The 20,378-nt window shown below is 44.5% G+C and overlaps 1 protein-coding gene across 2 annotated transcripts; it reads left to right on the top strand.

The window, feature by feature from the left end:
- Positions 1-11,559: 11,559 nt before the first annotated feature.
- On the top strand, positions 11,560-17,802 carry LOC123110409 (protein RRNAD1). 2 transcript variants are annotated; one of them, XM_044530910.1, is made up of 13 exons: positions 11,560-11,748; positions 11,953-12,048; positions 12,146-12,229; positions 12,633-12,707; positions 12,832-12,912; positions 13,533-13,660; positions 13,756-13,989; positions 14,133-14,295; positions 14,827-14,910; positions 15,538-15,778; positions 15,866-16,065; positions 16,820-17,003; positions 17,498-17,800. In XM_044530910.1, the coding sequence occupies exons 1-13, from the start codon at positions 11,611-11,613 to the stop codon at positions 17,554-17,556; spliced, it is 1,767 nt and encodes a 588-aa protein (XP_044386845.1). In that variant the 5' UTR covers positions 11,560-11,610; the 3' UTR covers positions 17,557-17,800. The 2 variants fall into 2 exon arrangements, with proteins under 2 accessions (XP_044386845.1, XP_044386846.1); XM_044530911.1 differs by lacking the exon at positions 12,633-12,707 and having other exon boundaries at positions 17,498-17,802.
- Positions 17,803-20,378: the final 2,576 nt, after the last annotated feature.

The following is a 20,378-nucleotide window of genomic DNA, read 5'->3' as shown; positions in this document are numbered from 1 at the left end:
GGTCCACCCGAACACAGAAGCACACCACGCACGAGCAAGGCCAACCAAGCATGTTCGGCCTCAATTTTCAAGAGTAGTCCACGGGCCTTTAGCAGGCTGAAATATACCTCGGGCCTTTATTGGCCCACTTACATGACGGGCCGTTATCAGGCCAAAACATATCTCGGTCCTTGGTTGGCCCAATCATCCCATGGGCCTGTAATAGGTGGAAATCTTAATAGAGGCACCAACGGGCCGAATTGTAAAACAACCCTTTAACAAGCCCAAAGTCCGGTTGGGCTGAAATGTTGCCACCGAGATCGCGGGCCGTTAATGGGCCGAATGTCGCATCTGATCATATATGGCCCATGTGTGTTGGGGACGTAGCAATAATTCAAAACTTTCCTACGTATCACCAAGATCCATCTAGAAGATTCTAGCAACAAGAGAGAGAGAGAAAGTGTATCTTCATACCTTTGAAGATCGCTAAGCAGAAGTGTTACAAGAATGCGGTTGATGGAGTCGTACTCGCGGCGATTCAAATCGCGGAAGATCCGATCTAGCGCCGAACGGACGGCGCCTCTGCGTTCAACACACGTACAGCCCGGGGACATCTCCTCCTTCCTGATCCAGCAAGGGGAGAGGAGAAGTTGAGGGAGAGCTCCGGCAGCATGATGGCATTGTGGCGGAGCTTGTGGTTCTCCTGCAGGGCTTCGCCAAGCACTACGGAGGAGGAGGAAGTGTTGGAGGAGGGAGGGGTTGCGCCAGGGGAAGGGGTGCATCTGCCCTTTCTCTCCCTCACTATATATAGGGGAACGGGAAGGAGGAGACGCCCTATGGTTTCCCTAGGGGAGGGGCGGCGGCCATAGGGGAAACCCTAGATGGGTTTGGGCGCCCCCACCCCTAGGAAACTTGCCCCCCAAGCCGGGAGGGGTGGCTGCCCTAGGGGAGGAGCCCCCACCTCTCCAGGTTACGTGAGATGGGGTGGGAGGGGCTCTCAACCCCTTAGTGGGCTGATGTGACCCCTCCCCTTGGCCCATAATGTCCCCCAATGCTTGTCGGGGCCTCCGAAACCCCTTTCGGACACGCTGGTCATCACCTAGTACCCCCTGAACAGTTCTGGACTCCAATACCCTCCGTCCAATATATTGATCTTCACCTCCGGACCATTCTGGAGTTCCTCGTCATGCCGGGATCTCATCCGGGACTCCTAACAACCTTCGGTAACCACATACTATTTCCCATGACAACTCTAGCGTCACTGAACCTTAAGTGTGTAGACCCTACGGGTTCGGGAACCATGCAGACATGACCGAGACATCTCTCCGGCCAATAAACAACAGGAGGATCTATATACTCATGTTGGCTCCCACATGTTCCATGATTATCTCATCAGATAAACCACGATGTCGGGGATTCAATCAATCCCGTATACAATTCCCTTTGTCCACCGGTATGTTACTTGCTCGAGATTCGATCGTCGGTATCCCAATACCTTGTTCAATCTCGTTACCGGCAAGTCTCTTTACTTGTTCCGTAACGCATGATCACGTGACTAACTCCTTAGTCACATTGAGCTCATTATGATGATGCATTACCAAGTGGGCCCAGAGATACCTCTCTGTCATACGGAGTGACAAATCCCAGTCTTGATTCTTGCCAACCCAACAGACACTTTCGGAGATACTTGTAGTGCACCTTTATAGCCACCCAGTTACGTTGTGATGTTTGGTACACCCAAAGCATTCCTACGGTATCCAGGAGTTGCACAATCTCATGGTCTAAGGAAATGATACTTGACATTAGAAAAGCTCTTAGCAAATGAACTACATGATCCTGTGCTATGCTCAGGATTGGGTCTTGTCCATCACATCATTCTCCTAATGATGTGATCCCGTTATCAATGGCATCCAATGTCCATGGTCAGGAAACCATAACCATCTATTGATCAATGAGCTAGTCAACTAGAGGCTCATTAGGGACATGTTGTGGTCTATGTATTCACACATGTATTACGGTTTCCAATTAATACAATTATAGCATGAACAATAGGCAATTATCATGAACAAGGAAATATAATAATAACCATTTTATTATTGCCTCTAGGGCATATTTCCAACAGTCTCCCACTTGCACTAGAGTCAATAATCTAGTTCACATCACTGTGTGATTGTAATGAATTCAACACCCATGGGGTTTGATCATATCTCGCTTGTGAGAGAGGTTATTAGTCAATGGGTATGAACCTTTCAGATCCGTGTGTGCTTTACAAATCTCTATGTCATCTTGTAGATGCAGCTACCACGCGCTATTTGGAACTATTCCAAATAAGTGCTCTACTACACGAATACGGTTTACTAATCAGAGTCATCCAGATTAGTGTCAAAGTTTGCATCGACGTAACCCTTTACGACGAACTCTTTTACCACCTCCATAATCGAGAAAAATTCCTTAGTCCACTAAGGATAACTTTGACCATTGTCCAGTGATCCATTCCTGGATCACTCTTGTACTCCTTGACTGACTCATGGCAAGGAACACTTCAGGTGCGGTACATAGCACAACATACTGCAGAGCATAGGGGACGACCTTCGTCCTTTCTCTCTTCTCTGCCGTGGTCAGGTCTAGAGTCTTACTCAATACTCACACCTTATAACACAGCCAAGAACTCCTTCTTTGCCGATCTATTTTGAACTCCTTCAAAATCTTGTCACGGTACGTATTCATTTGAAAGTACTATCAAGCGATTTTAATCTATCCTTATAGATCTTGATGCTCAATGTTCAAGTAAATTAATCCAGGTTTTCAATTGAAAAACACTTTTCAAATAACCCTATATGCTTTCTAGAAATTCTACATCATTTCCGATCAACAATAAGTCAACAACATATACTCATCAGAAATTCTATAGTGCTCCCACTCACTTCTTTGGAAATACAAGTTTCTCATAAACTTTGTATGAACCCAAAATCTTTGATCATCTCATCAAAGCGTATATTCCAACTCCGAGATGCTTACTCCAGTCCTTAGAAGGATTGCTGGAGCTTTGCATGCTTGTTAGCATCTTTTAGGATTGACAAAAACTTCTGGTTGTATCATATACAACCTTTCCTCAAGAAAATCGTCGAGGAAACAATGTTTTTACATCCTATCTGCAAGATTTCCTAAATAATGCAGTAACTGCTAATATAATTCCAACAGACTCTTAGCACCGCTAAGAGTGAGAAAGTCTCAACGTAGTCAACTCCTTGAACTTGTCGGAAAACATCTTAGCGACAAGTCGAGCTTTCTTAATGGTCACACATACCATCATTGTCTGTCTTCCCTTTTAAAGTTCATTTGTACCCAACAGCCTTACGACTATCAAGTAGTTCTTCCAAAGTCTACACTTTGTTTTCATACATGGATCCTCTCTCAGATTTTATGGCCTCGAGCCATTTGTCGGAATCCGGGGCCACCATCGGTTCTCCATAGCTCGTAGGTTCATTGTTGTCTATCAACATAACCTCCAAGATACGATTACCATACCACTCTGAAGCAGTATGCGTCCTTGTCAACCTACGAGGTTTGGTAGTGACTTGATCTAAAGTTTCATGATCACTATCATCAGCTTCCACTTCAACTGGTGTAGGCGCCACAGGAACAACTTCCTGTGCCCTGCTACACACTGGTTGAGGTGACAGTTTAATAACCTCATCAAGTCTCCACCATCCTCCCACTCAATTCTTTCGAGAGAAACTTTTCCTCGGGAAAGGACCCATTTCTAAAAACAATCACTTTTGCTTCCGGATCTGAGATAGGAGGTATACCCAACTATTTTGGGTGACCTATGAAGATGCATTTATTCGTTTTGGGTTTGAGCTTATCAGGATGAAACCTTTTCACATAAGTTTCACAGCCCCAAACTTTTAATAAATGACAACTTAGGTTTCTCTAAACCATAGTTCATACGATGTCATCTCAACGGAATTACGTGGTGCCCTATTTAAAGTGAATGTGGTTGCCTCTAATGCCTAACCCATAAACGATAGTGGTAATTCGATAAGAGACATCATGGTATGCCCCATATCCAATAGGGTGCATCTATGATGTTCGGACACACCATCACACTATGGTGTTCTAGGCGGTATTAGTTGTGAAACAATTTCCACAACGTCTTAATTGTATACCAAACTCATTACTCAGATATTCATCTCTATATATGATCATATCATAGACATTTTATCCTCTTGTCACGACGATCTTCAACTTCACTCTGAAATTACTTGAACCTTTCAATAATTCAGACTTGTGTTTCATCAAGTAAATATACTTAGCATCTACTCAAATCATCTGTGAAGTAAGAGCATAACGATATCCACTGCGTGCCTCATCACTCATTGGACTTCACACATCAAAATGTATTACTTCGAACAAAATGCTTTCTTGTTCCATCTTACTGAAAACGAGGCTTTTCAGTCATCTTGCCCATGTGGTATGATTTGCATGTCTCAAGTGATTCAAAATCAAGTGAGTCCAAACGATCCATCTGCATGGAGTTTCTTCATGTGTACATACCAACAGACATGGTTCGCATGTCTCAAACTTTTCAAAAAAATGAGTGAGTCCAAAGATCCATCAACATGGAGCTTCTTCATGCGGTTTATACCAATATGACTCAAATGGCAGTGCCACAAGTAGGTGGTACTATCATTACTATCTTATATCTTTTGGCATGAACATGTGTATCACTACGATCGAGATTCAATATACCATTCATTTTAGGTGCAAGACCATTGAAGGTATTATTCAAATAAACAGAGTAACCATTATTCTCCTTAAATGAATAACCGTATTGCGATAAACATAATCCAATCATGTCTATGCTCAATGCAAACACTAAATAACAATTATTTAGGTTTAACACCAATCCCGATGGTAGAGGGAGAGTGCGATGTTTGATAACGTCAACCTTGAAATACTTCCAACACATATCGTCACCTCACCTTTAGCTAGTCTCCGTTTATTCGTAGCCTTTTATTTCGAGTTACTAACACTTAGCAACCGAACCGGTATCTATTACCCTGGTGCTACTAGGAGTACTAGTAAAGTACACATTAAAATAATCTATATCCAATATACTTCTGTCGACCTTGCCAGCCTTCTCATCTACCAAGTATCTAGGGTAGTTCTGCTTCAGTGACCGTTCCCCTCATTATAGAAGCACTTAGTCTCGGGTTTGGGTTCAACCTTGGGTTTCTTCACTAGAGCAGCAACTGATTTGCCATTTCATGAAGTATCCCTTATTGCCTTTGCCCTTCTTGAAACTAGTGGTTTCACTAACCATCAACAATTGATGCTCCTTCTTGATTTCTACTTTTGTGGTGTCAAACATCGTGAATAGCTCAAGGATCATCATATCTATTCCTGATATGTTATAGTTCATCACGAAGCTCTAGTAGCTTGGTGGCAGTGACTTTGGAGAAACATCACTATCTCATCTGGAAGATTAACTCCCACTCGATTCAAGTGATTGTATAGTACTCAGACAATCTGAGCACATGCTCAACGATTGACCTTTTCTCCCTTAGTTTGTAGGCTAAGAAACTCGTCGGAGGTTTCATACCTCTTGACATGGGCACGAGCCTGAAATCCCAATTTCAGCCCTTGAAGCATCTCATATGTTCCACGACGTTTCAAAAAACGTCTTCGGCACCTCAATTCTAAACTGTTTAACATTACTGAACTATCACGTAGTCATCAAAACGTGTATGTCAAATGTTCGCAACATCCACAAACGACGTTCGAGGTTCAACACACCGAGCGGTGCATTAAGGACATAAGCCTTCTGCGCAGCAATGAGGACAATCCTCAGTTTATAGACCCAGTCCGCATAATTGCTACTATCAACTTTCAACTAAATTTGCTCTAGGAACATATCTACAACAGTAGAACTAAAGCGCAAGCTACGACATAATTTGCAAAGACCTTTTGACTATGTTTATGATAATTAAGTTCATCTAATGAACTCCCACTCATATAGACATACCTCTAGTCATCTAAGGGATACATGATCCGAGTCAACTAGGCCGTGTCCGATCATCACGTGAGACGGACTAGTCATCATCGGTGAACATCTCCATGTTGATCGTATCTACTATACGACTCATGTTCGACCTTTCGGTCTCTTGTGTTCGGAGGCCATGTTTGTACATGCTAGGCTCGTCAAGTCAACCTAAGTGTTTCGCGTGTGTAAATCTGGCTTACACCCGTTGTGTGCGAACATTAGAATCTATCACACCCAATCATCACGTGGTGCTTCGAAACAACGAACTTTCGCAACGGTGCACAGTTAGGGGGAACACTTTCTTGAAATTTTAGTGAGGGATCATCTTATTTATGCTACCGTCGTTCTAAGCAAATAAGATGTAAACATGACAAACATCACATACAAATCATAAAGTGACATGATATGGCCAATATCATCTTGCGCCTTTGATCTCCATCTTTGTGGTGCGGCATGATCACCTTTGTCACCGGCATGACACCATGATCTCCATCATCATGATCTCCATCATTGTGTCTTCATGAAGTTGTCTCGCCAACTATTACTTCTACTACTATGGCTAACAGTTAGCAATAAAGTAAAGTAATTACATGGCATTCTCGTTGACACACAGGTCGTAGAATAAATTAAGACAACTCCTATGGCTCCTGCCGGTTGTCATACTCATAGACAAGCAAGTCGTGATTCCTATTACAAGAATATAATCAATCTCATACATCACATATATCATTCATCACATCCTTTTGGCCATATCACATCACATATCATACCCTGCAAAAAACAAGTTAGACATCCTCTAATTGTTGTTGCATGTTTTACATGGCTGCTATGGGTTTCTAGCAAGAACGTTTCTTACCTACGCAAAAACCACAACGGTGATATGCCAATTGCTATTTACCCTTCATAAGAACCCTTTTCATCGAATCCGATCAGACTAAAGTGGGAGAGACACACCCGCTAGCCACCTTATGCATCAAGTGCATGTCAGTCGGTGGAACCTGTCTCACGTAAGCGTACGTGTAAGGTCAGTCCATGCCGCTTCATCCCACAATGCCGCCGAATCAAGATAAGACTAGTAACAGTAAGCAAATTGAGCAAATCATTGCCCACAACTACTTTGTGTTCTACTCGTGCATAGAATCTACGCATAAACCTGGCTCTGATACCACTGTTGGGGAACGTAGCAATAATTCAAAATTTTCCTACTTATCACCAAGATCCATCTAGAAGATTCTAGAAACAAGAGAGAGAGAGAGAGAGAGAGAGAGAGAGAGAAAGTGCATCTTCATACCTTTGAAGATCGCTAAGCGGAAGCGTTACAAGAACGCGGTTGATGGAGTCGTACTCGCGGCGATTCAAATCACAGAAGATCTGATCTAGCACCGAACGGACAACGCTTCAGCGTTCAATACACGTACAGCTCGAGGACGTCTCCTCCTTCTTGATCCAGCAAGGGGGAGCAGAAGTTGAGGGAGAGCTCCGGCAGCACGATGGCGTGGTGGTGGAGCTTGTGGTTCTCCTGCAGGGCTTCGCCAAGCACTACGGAGGAGGAGAAGGTGTTGGAGGAGGGAGGGGCTGCGCCAAGGGAAGGGGTGCGACTGCCCTCTCTCTCCCTCACTATATATAGGGGGAAGGGGAAGGAGGAGATGCCCTAGGGTTTCCCTAGGGGAGGGGCGGCGGCCACAGGGGAAACCCTAGATGGGTTTTGGCGCCCCCACCCCTAGGAAACTTGCCCTCCCAAGCCGGGAGGGGTGGCTGCCCTAGGGGAGGCGCCCCACCTCTCCAGGTTACATAAGATGGGGTGGGAGGGGCGCTCTGACCCTTAGTGGACTGATGTGCCCCCTCCCCTTGGCCCATAATGCCCCCAACGCTTGCCGGGGCCTCCGAAACCCCTTCCGGACACGCTGGTCGTCACCCGGTACCCCCGGAACAATTCCGAACTCCAATACCCTTTGTCCAATATATCGATCTTCACCTCCGGACCGTTCCAGAGTTCCTTGTCACGTCCGGGATCTCATCCGGGACTCTGAACAACCTTCAGTAACCACATACTATTTCCCATAACAACTCTAGCATCACCGAACCTTAAGTGTGTAGACCCTACGGGTTCGGGAACCATGCAAACATGACCGAGACATCTCTCCGGCCAATAACCAACAGCTGGATCTGGATACCCATGTTGGCTCCCACATGTTCCACGATGATCTCATCGGATGAACCAGGATGTCGGGGATTCAATCAATCCCGTATACAATTCCCTTTGTCCACCGCTATGTTACTTGCCCGAGATTCGATCATCGGTATCCCAATACCTCGTTCAATCTCGTTACCGGCAAGTCTCTTTACTCGTTCCATAACGCATGATCCCGTGACTAACTCCTTAGCCGCATTGAGCTCATTATGATGATGCATTACTGAGTGGGCCCAGAGATACCTCTCCGTCATACCGAGTGACAAATCCTAGTCTTGATTCGTGCCAACCCAACAGACACTTTCGGAGATACCTGTAGTGCACCTTTATACATACCCAGTTACGTTGTGACGTTTGGTACACCCAAAGCATTCCTACGGTATCCGGGAGTTGCACAATCTCATGGTCTAAGGAAATGATACTTGACATTAGAAAAGCTCTTAGCAAACGAACTATACGATCTTGTGCTATGCTTGGGATTGGGTCTTGTCCATCACATCATTCTCCTAATGATGTGATCCCGTTATCAATGACATCCAATGTCCATGGTCAGGAAACCATAACCATCTATTGATCAAAGAGCTAGTCAACTAGAGGCTCACTAGGGACATGTTGTGGTCTATGTATTCACACATGTATTATGGTTTCCAGTTAATACAATTATAGCATGAACAATAGACAATTATCATGAACAAGGAAATATAAGAATAACCATTTTATTATTGCCTCCAGGGCGTATTTCCAACAATGTGCAGTACGGGCCATTATTAGGCCGAAAGACACACCTTGCTGAAATGGGTCCATTTCTACATCGGGCCTCTAACAGGCTGAAAACTCATTGGGTCGTAATGAGGCCCTAAGACTGAGCGAACAATTAACGGGGAAATCTGGTGGTGGGCCGTAAATGGGCCATGTTTAAGTAGGCCATTAGTGGGCCGGCCCACTAGTACCTGAGTAAATCTTATGGGCCTTTGACTGGGCCGACCTTTTTACCTAAAATGGGCTACTGTTGGGCCGTGGCATGTGTCACTTTTTCATAGGCCCGTCTCGTCCATTGGATGAATGACATCTGTCATGACTCCTAGCCGACACGTGGTTTCTTTGGCCAATGAGAATTTTGCACATGGAAAATCCCCATTGATCCGAACTGTTGACGGGTTATCGGATCCAAATCAGAACCCAATAGCTTAACGACGACTCGGTTACCCTTGACGAAAACACTTCCATGACGCGTCATTTATCGTCATGGAAGTGGTCACTTTCGTGATGATAATTTGAGTATTCTCATGTAACACTTCTATGACAGCACATGTATGACTATCTTAATCCTGTCATAAAATCGCCACAGATGTACATGCATGACAAAAATCGTGATCTATTGTGATAAATACGTATCATCATGGAAGTATTTTTTGTAGTGGGTAGGCACACACATACATGAGATACCAATGTTCTGAGATAAACATGATATCCAACATTAGATCTCACTAATCCTATTGTTATCAACGCCAAAATAGTAATTGAGTGTCAATGCACTTTCACATACCCCGGAGGATCCACCCGCCAGCGCTTACTAGCCCGGGATAAACCGAGACGAAGCCACCCATCTATAGAGCGAATCTCAAGCCCACCCCATCAACAACCAGCCGATAGCACCAGACACGGGGGGCCACATGAACACACGAGCACACCGCAACGAGCCAGGCCGACCAAGCACACACATGATTCCCGGCCGAGCGGGCGTACCCGACTCGCACAAACTAAACATCCAACAGCAAATGAAACGATGCTCAAATGCTGACCCGGGCGCACACGCGCACCCAGCTTGCGCGAGGCAAACAACATGGCAGGAGATGAATGATGCTTACAGGCCGACCCGCCCTCACTCAGTGCACGCGGTGCAACGTACGAGATGACGCAAGCATGTGCAACGAAAGTTACCGCAGAAAGGTGGCCAGATCGCGCATACGGCCCACGCATCATGGACCCCCTAAGAAATCAGCACGATGTGGAGCGCCCGCGAAGACCGGATGATGGGGAAGGCGCCAGGCAGCAATTGGCGCGAGGCGTGCATGAGATGGATGGTGTGGAGGGCACTCGTGAGATAGGATGCTCGAGAAGGCGGGTACTCCGCCATTCTTTATAATATCGGAGTAATATCGACAGCGAACCTCTTTCTTAAGTGTGAGCAGAACACGTTATACGACATTATTTTTGCAATGTATATTTTTAAATGGAAAAGGTAACATATTAATCACATTGGGATACATAATTCAGATTGTGTGTACGTGCTTTAGTTCTACTCTTATGCTTACACTTTTGGTTGAATATGGCGATGTCACTACTAAACTATGTCAACAAGGCAAAAGGAATAAACATGACACTAAATCTCAAGGTAATATCAAATTGCTCCACACGCCTGTTTGTAAGAAATTCATCTTGGCGTGTCGGGCTGTTTGTGGTTTGTTGTTTTCGTCAACCACAACCACTTCAACTGTTCATGATCCCCGTAATCTCTTTCCTTCTCCATCTTTTGAGCATCATGATCCCATAATCTCACCATAAGGATACACATTCGTGTAGACAAAGTAATAGGCATCCAAACGCAACACAAAATTACTCCGTATTAGTATTATTCGAATGGCAGCAAGTACACAATATCTCCTGGTTGATGCTTGACACTTCATTTTCGCACCTTTCTCCTGTCACCATGTACCAGCCAATTGCATCGCATGATGCCACCCCAGCTACTACTTCATTCACACACAAAAAGCATAAACAAGATCAAGCAAACATGATCCAAAACTAAAAAAGAAAGGCTCAAAGATTCTGGCAGAAGAACGGGGCATAGGAATATTATAAAATACTACACGGAGAAGAGACCAAAAGAGAAGGTCGTTAATGGCTCCGATTTCCCTGTTCCCGGCCAACAGTGCCGGAGATCGGTCGGTTGATGAGATCTGACGGCGATGCGACATGTGATGCGACCTGCTGCGCTTTCGCTAGGCTGTTTTTCTTCTCTGCCTGCTAGTGCGAGCTAGCTAGCGATAACGGCACGACGCGCGTCGGCAGCTTTTACGTCGCCGGCCCCACCTGCCGGTGTCGGTACCCAGTCACTCCGTGGTCTTCTGACGTTGACCGGGGCCCTCATCGGCATGTCCGTCCCGTCCGTCGTCGTCGGGTTTTTTTTTTTGAGACGAAATCCGTCGTCATTTTTTCTTTTTGAGAATCCGTCGTCCTTGGCTGTTGGTTGTTGGTTTGCCGACGTGCGGCCCAGACCGACGCGTGTTCTCCCACCTCTCGGCCCAGAACGGCCCGTTTAGGCGGGAGAGAAACCGGCCCGCTCGCAGCTCGTTGCGCTGTGCTAGTTTCGCTCACCACTTCTCCCCTCGCGATGGCGGCGTCTCCGGCGACTGGCGGCGCGCGGTCGTGCGAGACGGCGGAGCAGACCCGCGAGTGGATGGAGGCCATCGCGTCCTTCCTCGGCCGGCACCGCCCGCTCCTCGAGGCCCACGTCGTCAACTTCTTCAAGGTCCACTCCCTCCCCTCCCCGTCTCTCTCTCTCACTCCCCCGAAGCGAGATTGATTGTAGTGCCTGTACCTCCTCTTGGAGCACGGTTAGGGTCCGCGTGCTTGTGGTCGCGGGGATCCCTCCTCCATTTTGCTGCTGCGGTGTACTGTACGTGCATCTTGCTGACGCGTTTGAGGTGTTTGGTTTTGGATTCGGCCCGAGCAGGATAGGCTGTGGGAGATGGTGGACGCCGACTGGATGGAGTGCCTCCGCCGGGAGCCCGTCGAGAGCCTGCTCATGTTGCCCTCCGGCTGCGTCCAGGCAAGGGCCCTCGCCTCCTGTTTTCAGTAACCTGCCTTCTGTTTCTGTTTTGCTTCTACTGGAAGTGGAATATGAGTGGTTGAGTATTGTTTTACAGGACCATTGGCCAAGTTCACTACAGGAGTTTATACTCACTGCGAGGTCGCTTGTTCTTCCACGTGAGCAAAAATCGCCACAATCCGTACGTTTCCTGCACCTATCAGATCAAGTGTGTATTACTCATGGTTTTCAGCCGGGTTTCCCTTAATTATCTGGTCAATAATATTCGTATTTGTTAAGCCTAAGAGCTCCTTCCCTTTTGGTGAGTTTCTTGAGAAAAATACTCATGCTAGCATTTTATTAGGAAGCGGCAATATTAGCAGGGAGTTTGAATAGTACTTCATATAGTGCAAAATTTCTGCACATGCTGCACCTCCAGCCCCATTGCTTAGTTTGCATTGGCTTGGTTTTGTTGATATTACTTTGCGTTGCAATTTCAGATTGCATGGTTTACATGTGGAAATTGGGATGATTTTCAATGTAAAAGGCACACACGTTTTGTCATCTATTTAATCCCGACCTACCTTTTCCTGAATAATTTGCAGTTTTTACCTAATTCGCGCGTCGCATCAATTGGTACTGTTCTTGCTCAAGGCATGAACTCTAAGAAGAAGCACGAAGTAGGTAATTAGCTTGTAATGATAAACATACTCCTGTTAACTATTTTTTTGATCTACGTCCAAAGTTAAATTCAGTTTTTTAGCTCTTTGCATTCTCATGTTTGGAGAGGTTTGCTTGATGCAGATTGAAGCCCTATCTGGGATCGTTGATGCAATTGCTAGGAGTCGTGGAGCCAAGACAGTGGTTGATGTAGGTTCTGGTCAGGTATCAGCTTTGCACTTGAAAGTCTTTTCACAATTACAACCAGTCTTCATTTGAGAAAAATAATTAAAATCATGTAATCGCTCTCAGATATTTAAATAAAACCCTATGAAATACTTCTTCCATTCATGCTTTTTTCCATCTTAAGCATCAAACTTATGTATTAGCCAAGTCTGAGCAGGCAATTTATGCTGGATACAAATAAGAAACATACCAGGTCCATGTTAAGGCCAACTTATTTAGAGTATTCTTCTTTTCTAGGTGTTGCAATTTAAAACACAAACATATTGCACCTCTTACTTAGCCTATCCATCGAAATGTAAAGAGACACCTGGAGTATCTTTTATAGGTGGTGCAATTAGAAAGCACAAACGTATATTCTACCTTCTTACTTGGCCTACCATGGAAGTGTAAAGACATCTGGAGTATATTTTTTCTAGGAATTGCTGTTAGAAAGTACAAATGTATGCCATGCTTTGCTTGGCCTATCCATGGAAGCTTAAAAGCCATGGATTTACACTGTGGGAACTGTACATTCTTTTGGGAACGACAGCAAACTTCAAATTCTTCATAATTTGTATTTCCATTTATTTGTTTCTTATTCTGTTTAATTGCCTTATCAGGGTTATCTTGCACAAGCTTTATCCTTTGAGTACCAACTCGCCGTTATAGCAATAGATGCTTCATCACATCATGCGTCTGTTACAAATACTCGTGCAGAGAGGATAAAGAAGCATTATGCTGCTAAATGGTACACTTTTTGTCAAATTAGATTTTAGTTTTATTACCTTGACTTCTTCCGAGTTGATTTCTGTTTCTACAAATCGCTTCATGTTGTTTTTGCAGTGTAGAGAAGCAACAGTTCAAAGTGCCAAGAACTGTCACTTGTCATGTTCTTTCTAGTGACACATTGGCAGCTGTGACGTTGGATGCATGTCAAGATGACCATGGTGAACATATAACAGAAACTAACAACTGTAATCAGAGTATTCCTCAGATTGAGCAACCAAATCATAGCATTCCTCAATTAGTCCTTGCTGGTCTTCATGCCTGTGGTGATCTTTCAGTTAATATGCTAAGGTTGGTCTTTTTGTGCAATCATGGGAACACACTGAATTGATGTAGTGTGGCCTTTTCTCCATACACATAAAAATGCTGCATATTCATTTTTTCCCTGTTGCAAAGAATGTCCTTCCAACATGGTAACTGTGTCATGTGGGCAGGGTTTTCGTGTCCTGTGAACAAGTACAAGCATTGGTAAGTGTCGGATGCTGTTACAACTTGTTGTCCGAGAATACAGACACCTGCCCTGGTTTTCCTATTAGCAAGGCTGCTAAATCATCTAAACTGGTGCTTGGCAAAAGCATCCGTGACCTAGCTTGCCAGGTATAACAACAATTCTTGCTTGTAAAGATGTATTATAATTTTTTAAGATGGTAAAAAGTCAAGACATAGACAAGTACAAGACATAGTAGCGCAAGTTACAAAAAATGTCTGTCATTTTGTTGAAGCCCCCAGTTTTCCTTTAGTACATGTTATACGATACATAGTTATGTGGTCTAGAGCATCATCGCCCTAAGTTAGGAACAACTTATGTTCATGTAAGCAAGTTTTCATTTTCATTCGTCTTTTTCTAGCAGACTTATTCAGTACTTGCGAGTTACAGTTGTTATGTTTGCATTAGCAGAATATCTGAAGCCATTTCCTAGTTGTATTTACTACTCCGTCCCATAATGTAAGACGTTTTTTTCACACTACACTAGTGTCAAAAAACGTCTTACATTATGGGACGGAGGGAGTAGTAATCTCCTACTATTAGGGATGAAAGATTTGTGCTGAACTAAAGTTTTCTGCCAAATTGGTAGTCTCGAATGCTACTGTTCTTTATTTAATAGTCTTTCTGTGGATCCTTTTTAGAGCGCAGAAAGATGGAGAAACCTCACCAAGGAAATGGCCCTACAAAATTTTGATATACATGCCTTCCGAGCAGCTTTTCAAATGGTAAATACTTTGTTATTTCAGCCTTCATATTTGAATCCTGGATGTTCCACTCAGTTCCTTACTTTTTGGTAGTCTTGTTTTGCAACTTATATGCATGTTCTTCAATACTACTTGATGACTAGGCATGTAATGTGTACTGAGAAAACCTTGTGTGCTTAAGATAAGAAAAAAGCTGTCAGGCATGGCTGTTTGTTGATACCTTGTAGTGAAGGTATGCTTTATACTTTGTAATCACCTTAATGTTCATGTAAGCAGCATTTATGATTCCTGTTTGCTACCCTTACCACCCCTTCATATTGGGTACAGACCAACCTGATGTTTAAAATGTTTTGGACAACAGTGAACTTACTCCATTTGGTCTAGTCGCCCAACTTTAACTTGCTGATGAGTGCGTGTCTCGTTTGAACCAGTTGCATCAGCAAGTTCCTCGGATAAGTTGTAACCACAGAAAAAATTTGTTCCTTCATATATTAATTGGGACTTTATGCTAGATCTCTTTCCACAAGCTTACATAACAGCTTTTGAGTTCTGGTAGAAGTTTCACTGTTTTGTTGGACAAGAAGTTGTCTGTTGGCTTATGATTAAATCAAGAAGCTTTTGGGACTTCCTAAGTTGTCTTTTCTGTAGGTACTTGAGAAATATTTCCCTGAAGTGTCAAGATTGAGTCCATCAATTGGAAGGCAAGGAAAAGCTCTGCGTCGTCAAAGGCTTCGAAAAGTTATGGAATCCCATTCGGCTATGGGGAAAGCTGATGATTTATCCTATCCTAACTGCAAGGAACAAAACATGAATACAGATGGTTCATTGCCCACAGAACCAACTGCTCCTAAAGGGGCTGTCGAGTGTTGCAGCAACGAACTTTGTACAGGTTTTAACTTTTATACCTCTCATAAGTTGCAACTATTTTGGATTGTCTGTTTTTCTAGTTTATAAAGACAACGAGTAATCCTGGCAGGTGATACTTACTCAACTTCAGCAGTTGTTGGTTCATCCATATCAAGAGTTAACGTGGGACCAAGTGACACCAATCTTGATGAATGTTGCAAGTTCACACTTTTCAAAGATTTCACAATCTCTGGATTAGGGCGTCTTGGCTGTGGTTTTGTGGAAGATGTTAATCTACTCGAAATATGGAAGGATGTGCAACACTTCTCCGTATGTCTTAGTCTGAATTTTGTATTATGTCTTCTTGCTGTATTATACTTCCAAGAAGTTAAATGCAGTACCTGTTTTTCAACTATTTGTTCTTAATCAAAATGAAAATAGTGATATCCTGTTTTATATGATACTCCCTCCATTCCACAATGTAGTGCGCAAGCGCTTCCCGAGATTTAAGTTTGACCATACATTTAACCAACGAGACCGACTGCGGCGGGAACAAAAATTATACCACTGAATTCATATCGAAAATATTGGTACTGATAAGCACTAATAAGTATGTTTACTGGATCCTTTGAAGCAAAGTCTGCAGTATTTTGTAAAGCACTGTAATCCTAATATTGGCACATCATGCCTATTAGTTAGTTTATTAGTTTCTCGACAACATAAAATGATAATACATGTGCTTCTATTGCGGTTGGTTGGTGGGTCGGTGCCAGTACAGTTTGGCAAAACATAACTGACCTGTACATTTTAATACTGTGACAAACTTAATACAATGGGGACAGGAATCTGATGTTACAAACTAATCTAGGACTAGACTAAGTAGCATACTATGCCTTCTGGCAGTGGAGCTATCAGATATTAAGATTGTATCCATACACAATATAAATGTGCTCAACAGCTAATATATAAAATATCCATCCATACGGTTATCTAAACCATCTTCACAAAATGTAGTACCTGGGATACCCCCGCCCCCCGGGGATAATCTACTGCCAACTCAACAATTATCTTTTTATTCTTGCAGGAGTTCATAGGTCCCTTTTGGTGCCTCCGGGCTGCTTTAGGTCCACTGGTGGAAACATATATTTTACTTGATCGGTTACTGTTTCTTCAAGAGCAAGGAAGTGCAGTTGAAGCATCATTGTTTCCTCTGTTTGATCCCGCCATGTCTCCAAGGAATATGGCACTAGTTGCTTGGAAGTTAACGGGTGATCCTTTAGAACCAAGTCATGTAATGCTTCTCATGCCTGAATACGTAGGTTGATGGAATTGTGTGTTGGGGCTGAAGACTAAGACAGACTCTTCTAGTGTGGCAGTGCTTGTTCTTCCTTTAGATCTAGAGACAAACATTATCCTTATTGGCTAGTCGGGCATGGGAAGAAATATAGATTCTGTGTAGTGATTTCTACGAGGACATGTAGCTGTCCTTTTGTCCACCAACAGGCATGTGGTCTGCAAAACATGCACGTTTGTCTTAATCTTGAAATATATATGAATCTAAACTCTGAAGTTGATCTTTGCTTTAAATCTATGACCCATCTTTTCTTTTGGTGGTGCTGGGCAATATACCAACCGCTCCTTTGCAAGCTGTAACCTATGTGTATTGGTTACTTGCCTGATTTTCTAGTCTGCTTGGGACATTGAATATTTTTGCAGAATCTGATATTATCCATTCTCACTTTAAATAATATTGCAAATGCAGATATGGGAATGTACAAGAGATTTCCCTCGAGCAGCGTGCCTTTATCCAATAAATGCTAGGTCAACTTCTAGATCAATTCCATGGCCTTTCACTTTCAGCTCATGCTTGCCTGTTTCTTTGAAGTGAAATGATCACCAGACAAGTTGCTGTTGCCTTTTATATTGTCTGCAATATGTATGTAGTTATTTGGGCAAGACTGACAAGTTGTCAGGGATTTCTTTTTTGTTGATGTACCCCTTATCAAATAGATTTGCCCCTCATTTTTATTACTATACTGTAGAGTGAAACAATCGTTGTACTACCACATCTGCCTGAAAATAAGAATATCAAGTGGATCTTTTCTCAAATGAAAAATTCACCCCCTGCCTATCCTGTTACAGTTTGTAAACTAGTATTTGTCGTCATAGATAGTTAGATACGTAGGCTAAATGACTGATCATTTAGGCTGAGCTAGACAATTAAGCATTATACGCTGTAGGTTGCCTAACCACACTGACCATTTGTCTACAAAGTTACGTGTCGTCTCATAAAATATCAAATCCCGTTGGATCTTCGAATGTGATGTTACCAACATGGGCTTGACGAGGACCAGTGCAAGAGGTTGACTTGCGTTTATTAAGCATGTGCCGCCACATGATCCCATCAGTGTGTTTGTGGTTTCAGGTTTTGCCATATCTTATCCACGCATGCCCGTGTGTCTGGCATGTGTGCATTTTCAGTCTCTTTCGGTGCACCGACTTCACTGATCTTGCTTGTGTGAGCTTTATTTAAAGGACTTTTTAACTCATTGAATTATTTCTCTTCATCTTGTAATTAGTTTTAAGAACTCTCTGCTAGCTTAGCAACTTCTAGAATTGGCTTGGTTACAGTTCTGCATGTCCATGTTGGTCAGTCCTTTCTATCATTTTGCACCAACATAGTTTTATAGTTCAGAGGAAAGTGATCACAAGTGTATTATATGCAAAGTGAGGGGTTGAAAACAACCCCTGGTCACTGGTAGATAGATAAGATCTGTGCAAAACCTAACTGTTCGCGTCGTGGCAGCTCAATAGCAACAAACTTTCATTTGATAGATGAGAATTTGCACTGGAACTCAACTGCCGGAATTCAAGTTAAGAGTTCATCTGTTTTGGCCGCATTACAATTGCAACAACTGGCCGGTTTTACTTCCATGTGTCAATTCAAGCTTTCCTTACCAGGTCACTATGTGATCCTGAAGGTGAGAGAGCTATGCAGTATTCCCACTTGTTTTTGCCCCCCTTTTTCTTGTTCTCTGTGCAGGATTTGTTCGCCCATGGGCGTGAGAGCGACGCCGCCCTGTACTTCCGGCTATGCATCCGCGTCGACGTGGCCACCCAGAGCCGTCGCGACTCTTCCGTCCGCAGATCCTTATCCTGATTTGTACACCCGGAGGTTCCATGGAAGGCCGCCGGTCAATTCGCTCCGCTTTTCACTGATGCAGCCACCGTCTGAAAGGTAACGACAGCACACCTCACTTGGACCCTGGAAGCTCACCTCTCTTTGTGCTTGCCAGTCAATGTGCCGCGGCAAGATCTTTGGTATCGCTGCAACACTGACCGGTGGGCGGCCCGCCGTTCCCCGCTGCGCACCTGGCACAAGCCGATTGATTGATTGTTTGGTTCATGGTAACTGAAAAGTTGATTTGAACTGGGGTGCAGTGCAGCTGCGTGCGTGCGATGTTAGGCCGGCCGTGCGGAGCGGAGGAGATGAGATGAGGTATGTGGTGAGGTTGCTGCTGTTGCTGTCACTGCCCATTTCCAAGGTCCCTTTCACTTGGTGTGGAGCGGGGCATCAATTCCCCCATTTACTGCTGCGAGGACAATCATCTATCATTCACTCAAGCCTCTGTCAAGGAGCTTGTTTAGCATTTCGCCTTGTTGCATATGGATGGATCCACGGAACATTAACATTTCTGCATCAGCGTGCTGGATGCCATCTTGCCACCGCCTTTTGACAGGCTTGACTTCGTCTCCAAAGCCTGGCTGTGAACAACTTTTTTCTGTTCACTGATTGGTTACTTTGCCTTGGTGCCTCTGATCATAGGAGAAGATCTTAAAGAGGAATATGCCACTCCTCCAGAAAAAAGAACTTCACCATCACAACGGGAAGATCATCGCTCGAGGCCGAGGTGCAGGCAGGCACACGTGGTTCGGATGATCGCCGATTCGGACGGTGGACGGATGATCTTCTCTTCTTGGGGGGATCGACGACGATCTCCGCCGCCCGTTCGGGGCCCTGGATGGGCCTGATTGCTTTGGCGCTATCTGAAAGAGAAGGCAGGGGAGGGGTGGGAACCAACCAACGGCGGGGGCTCACGAGGTTTGTGTGTGTGGTGTTTGGCGCGCGCCGCGTGCATGCATACATACGCCGGTGCCCCCTCCCTGGCTGCGCGTAACCGAATGGGTAGTTTCTCCTCCTCCCATGCCTGTCTGTGTGCGTGGTGTCTCCGTGCCTGTGTGCCTCGCTCGCTCTCAGGGCCGTGTCAGCTGCCGTTCGTTCTGCGGTGGAAACGTCAGAGTGCCTAAACGCCCTAAACGCCCTGCTACACCCGGTTACGTGACGACCGGTGTTCCTCGGGGCGCGGCGCGCGCCGTTTGCCCTGAATCTGTGCAAGTGACGATCTACGTGTCTCGTCGACAACCTTTGGCTGGAAACCAAAATTGCAGTGCGCCGGTCTTGGAATGATCAATGAATTGTATGATTTTCAAGCGGATGATGTGGCCAGCACCAGATTGACGAGACGTGAAACGGCTCCCAGAAATGCACATTATGATCACTCGACCTTTTTCTTTTCCTTGCTGGCTCTTGCCTCCATGCACATTGAGCACTGCCGCTCATCAACAATCCTCAGACCTTGGGC

This window comes from Triticum aestivum, chromosome 5B (genome assembly GCF_018294505.1).
Source record: "Triticum aestivum cultivar Chinese Spring chromosome 5B, IWGSC CS RefSeq v2.1, whole genome shotgun sequence".
Lineage (NCBI taxonomy): Eukaryota > Viridiplantae > Streptophyta > Magnoliopsida > Poales > Poaceae > Triticum > Triticum aestivum.
Note: the sequence above shows the minus strand (reverse complement) of the source record. Positions and strands in the feature narration are given on the sequence as shown.